This window comes from Arachis ipaensis, chromosome B10 (assembly GCF_000816755.2).
Source record: "Arachis ipaensis cultivar K30076 chromosome B10, Araip1.1, whole genome shotgun sequence".
Classification (NCBI taxonomy): Eukaryota; Viridiplantae; Streptophyta; class Magnoliopsida; order Fabales; family Fabaceae; genus Arachis; species Arachis ipaensis.
Window position 1 is genome coordinate 135,233,173 of NC_029794.2, and position 5,154 is coordinate 135,238,326.

At 29.7% G+C, this 5,154-nt stretch overlaps 1 protein-coding gene across 1 annotated transcript in view; it reads left to right on the forward strand.

Moving 5' to 3' along the window:
- Positions 1-5,031, forward strand: part of LOC107621191 (cytochrome P450 704B1) — a 6,238-nt gene extending 1,207 nt beyond the window's left edge. The window contains exons 2-6 of the mRNA XM_016323225.2: positions 63-278; positions 1,375-1,671; positions 2,312-2,689; positions 3,588-3,788; positions 4,585-5,031. Of these exons, the coding sequence (XP_016178711.2) occupies positions 63-278; positions 1,375-1,671; positions 2,312-2,689; positions 3,588-3,788; positions 4,585-4,764 (1,272 nt within the window). The 3' untranslated portion in view covers positions 4,765-5,031. The remainder of the gene's footprint in view (positions 1-62; positions 279-1,374; positions 1,672-2,311; positions 2,690-3,587; positions 3,789-4,584) is intronic.

Below are 5,154 nucleotides of genomic sequence, written 5' to 3' on the forward strand. Positions count from 1 at the left end.
GTCACTAACTACATAAAAAATTAAAAAAAAAATTCTATTATTATGCTCTTAAAATAATGCAGGGTGAAGTGTATCATTCTTATATGGAGGTATTGCTTGGAGATGGGATATTTAATGTTGATGGTGAACTTTGGAGGAAACAGAGAAAGACAGCAAGCTTAGAGTTTGCATCAAGAAATTTGAGGGATTTCAGTACAAAAGTTTTCAGAGAGTATGCCTTAAAATTATCTACAATTCTCTCCCAAGCTTCTTTCCTCAACAAAGAAATAGATATGCAGGTGCCTACAAATATTTACATTCATTAATTGATGGTCTTATTTTTATGATTTTACTTTTACTCTTCATTTTTTGTTTTGATTTTGATGGACAATTCGTTCTCTAACCAAAGTAAATTATAATTCAATCCTTATTTATTAAAGGTTTAATTTCTTCGCTGGTCCTATAATTTCGTCGAATTTTCAATTAGATCCTTATATTTTTTATTTTTTTAATTCGGTCCATGTATTATATTAGATTTTGTAATTAAGTTTCTGTTGTCACAAAAACATTGAAATCAACTGAATATTCTATTAAACAAAATAGAATATTCAGTCAAGTGTTAGGTATATTTGTTTTATTTAATAGAATATTCCATTAATTTCAATGTTTTTGTTAACATGAACTTAATTACAAAATCTGATATGGTATAGGGACCCAATTAAAAAGAAAAAACTATAGGAACCTAATTGAAAATTCGGTGCCAATGAGTTATTACTCAAATGACATAGTCTCCCCATACTAATTTAAGAGGTCGCGGGTTTGAGTCTTCGTAAAAAAAAACCAAAAATTCAGTAAAAATTATGGGACCGACAAAGTAATTAAATCTTATAAAAAAAAAGAAAAGGACAAATATGTCCTTGACCTTTTGATCCGATGGACATTTAAGTTCTTGACCATTTCAAAACTTAGACATATTGATTCCTCATGTTCACTTGGGTCAGTCAGACTCAATGGAAAAATCAAACATGACTCTCGTTGTACAGACTTGGTTGATACGGATGTACACGTGAGAGTTTTTAAAATTGAACAAATTAGATTTAGGGATCAATATGTCCAGATTTTGAAGATGTTAAAGACTTCAATGTATTTTTAAATCTTCAAAGACTTAAATGTTTATGGACCAAAAAGTCAATGATCGATTTGTTCTTTTCTAAAAAAAATGGGCATTTTTCATGGTTAAAAACCAAATTGTTATTTTATTTTAATTAGGGACCAAGTTGGCCAAGAAAAATAGTAGTTTGAAACCAAATTGGGTATTCAATCTAAAAAAATGTTTTGAATACAAATATTTTTAAATCTAAGCCAAAATACAAACATCAATTTCCAATTTTGTAGGAGTTGTTGATGAGAATGACTTTAGACTCAATATGTAAGGTTGGATTTGGTGTGGAAATTGGAACCTTGGCTCCAAATTTACCAGAAAATTCTTTTGCTCAAGCCTTTGACACTGCAAACACCATTGTCACACTTCGCTTCATCGATCCGCTATGGCGAATCAAGAAGTTTCTAAACATTGGTTCAGAAGCACAACTTGAAAGAAGCATGAAAGCCATTGATGATTTCACTTACAATGTCATTCGGAGAAGGAAAGCAGAGATAGAGCTTTCTAAAAACAATGGACAACAAAGTAAGGTATATATTTATACAAATTAGTCCTCGAAACATCGAATAATAACAAATTAGTCCCTAAAAAATGTCGTGTCCGCGTGTCGGACATATTTCGGACACGACACTCGTCCGACACATGTGTCTTTTGTGTCCAACTGTGTCTTAATAAAAAATAAAAAATTCTTCTCTGGACATGCTTGGACACACCTAAATACCATCACGTGTCCGCGTGTCCAGTCTTATTTTTAACATATATTCTTAAAATAAATTTAGATATAGTATATATTATTATTTATTAAAACAAAAAATATTTTAAATACTTGATATAATTAAAATAAGACATTAAAAATAATTAAAAATTTTAATTTATATTTTAATATCAATAAAATATCAAAATATCATTACAATTTATCTAAAAAATACTTTATATTTTATATATATACGTATCCCCGTGTCATGTAAGATTTTAAAATTCGCGTGTCGGCATGTCCCGTGTCGTGTCGTGTCCCGTGTCTGTGTCAGTGTCCGTGCATCATAGGTTATATTACAAGTTTTCGAAAAATCATAATACTTTATTTCTCTAAAAATCTTAAATCATAACAATTTTAATACATCATTAAAGTGTGATAAATTGGTTTTCATTTTTTTTTCTTGTTGAAATCAGATAAAGCATGATATATTATCAAGATTTATAGAGCTAGAGGGAAATAATGCCACAGACAAGAGTCTAAGAGATGTTGTGTTGAACTTTGTGATCGCCGGCCGAGACACGACGGCGACAACTCTGTCGTGGGCGATATACATGGTGATGACACATTCTCATGTTGCTGACAGACTTTACTTGGAGCTCAAGACATTTGAGGAGAACAGAGCAAAAGATGAAGGTGTTACTCTGAATCAATGTGACATTGGAGACTCTGAATCATTCAATCAAAGAGTGGAGCAATTTTCAAAGTTTTTGAATAAAGATTCATTAGAGAGATTGCATTATTTGCATGCAGTCATCACAGAGACACTAAGATTGTATCCAGCAGTTCCTCAGGTATGTATGTATATATATATGTACATACGTATGCATCTCTTGTATTTTTTTTAACAAGAAAACTCGACACAATATAGTGGAGAGAAAGAATATAAACAAACAAATAAATAAAACTAAAAAATAAATTTAATCCGTTGTTATTTCTTACGTTACCATCAACAATAAAAGAAATTTACATGATTCTACTAGCGTTTGTTTTGAGGTACTGAGACAGAGATTGAGAGACGGAGACTCATCAGTATTATATTTGTTGGTTCAGAGATTGGTACTAAATTTTTTTTCAAAATTTCAGTATTTCAGTATCTCCAAAAAATAGAAACACGGAGAACTAAAATTTTTAGAGATGGAGAAGGAAATTTTAATAATATTTTATACCTAAAATACCCTCATTTCAATTAATTAATTCCAATTTTACCCTTTACGCAAATTAAATTAGTTTCATTCTTGTTTCAATTTCTATCTCCCATTTTACACCAAATAGAATACTGAGATTTATTGCAATATCTGTCTCTTAGTTTCTGTCTCTCAATCTTAGTCTTTTTGTCTTTCCACTAAATAGTACCTATAATTTTCACAATACTTGATTTTTTATTTTATAATATTCTTTTATTTCTTTTCAGCCAAACTTTCTAAATAGCCGCAAAGAATCACCCTCACTAACTACTTCTTACCTTCTTCCTACTAGAAATTTATGTCCAACCTTTAAAATGTTACTTTAATGTGTCTGGAACAGGATATAGTCTATTATTAACGACGGTTTTAAATTGCAGTTACAATTTAAAATATAAATATATTGCGATGGCAGAACGTGATATACTTTGCCATCTAAAACCATAAATTCGATTTATTTTCAGTGCAGCCTTAATTTCTTGTATGATATATCAATGGTTGAATGTAGGATCCTAAGGGAGTGTTAGAGGATGATGTGTTACCAGATGGAACAAAAATAAAAGCAGGGGGAATGGTAACATATGTTCCATACTCTATGGGAAGAATGGAATATAATTGGGGACCTGATGCACCTTCATTCATACCTGAAAGATGGTTCAAAGATGGTGTTCTCCAACATGAATCTCCATTCAAATTCACTGCTTTTCAGGTAACTTCATCACCCATCAAATTTTTACTTAGAATTACACTTATGTGATGAATTAATTATTCAAATATGGGATCTATTTCATGAGTTTTGTATCTTATAAAAATAGAACTAAGGTAGTGTTTGGTGGAGAGACAGAGACTGAAAGACTGAGACTAAGAGACAGAGAGAGACAGAGACTGAAATAAATCTCAGTATTCTATTTGGTGTAAAGTGGGAGACTGAAATTGAAACAAGAATAAAGCTCTAGTTTAATTTGCATAAAGGGTAAAATTGAAATTAATTAATTGAAATGAGAGTATTTTAGGTATAAAATATTATTAAAGTTTCAGTCTCTTTTTCTAAAAATTTCAGTTCTTTGTGTCCCCATTTTTTGGAAGTACTAAAATTTTGGAAACAGAGACAAAAATTTTAGTACCAGTCTCTGAGCCAACAAACATGATATTGAATCTTAATCTTCCAATCTCTATCCCAATACCTCAAAACAAACGCTACCTAACTAATCATAAGACAAAGATGTTACTATTTTTTACCAATTTAGAGTCTTTCTTTTTACATTATTATGGATAAAAAAATAATTAAAAAAATAGAATTCGACTATCAACTGCAATTATTACGAAATATGATTAACTACGAATTTAAGCAACGAGACACAAATTTAAAAATTCAATCTAAATAAAGTAGGTTTTCATGAAAAAAAAATTGACTTGAGTAATCTAACAAAAAATTATCAAAGTTTTACTTTTTCTTTTTTTTAAGTAGAAAGACATAAATAATATTTTAAGTGTGGATTTTTCAGGGAGGGCCAAGGATATGCCTTGGGAAGGACTCAGCATACCTACAAATGAGGATGGTGATGGCTATTTTGTGCAGATTTTATAAGTTTAATTTGGTGGCTGGTCACCAAGTTAATTATAGAATGATGACTATTTTGTCAATGGCACATGGCTTGAAGCTAACCATACAAAGGCGCCATTGATCTATAATCTCATCACATTTTTTATGTGATGGAATAAATAAATAAATCTTTCATAATTAAGATTTTCATTATTATCATTTATTTGCATGATGTAGTTGTAGGTGTTGCTTCTTTCATTCAAAAGACAAAGAAAGAGAAATGAATTGAACTAGCAATTAGGGGGGACAAAATAACAAGTAGCTCTTGTTCTAAAATAAAATAATGTACTATGTAACCTGAAATCAAAAGATAATGTCATATACTAATTTAATTTTTCAAACTTCAAAACTATTTATTAAGAAGAATGTTTTATATACTCTTTATATATCTCTCTCTTCTTATACACCTTTTATTTTTAATATTATAAATAATGATAAAATAAAAAAAATAACAAAATTTTCTTTTATACTA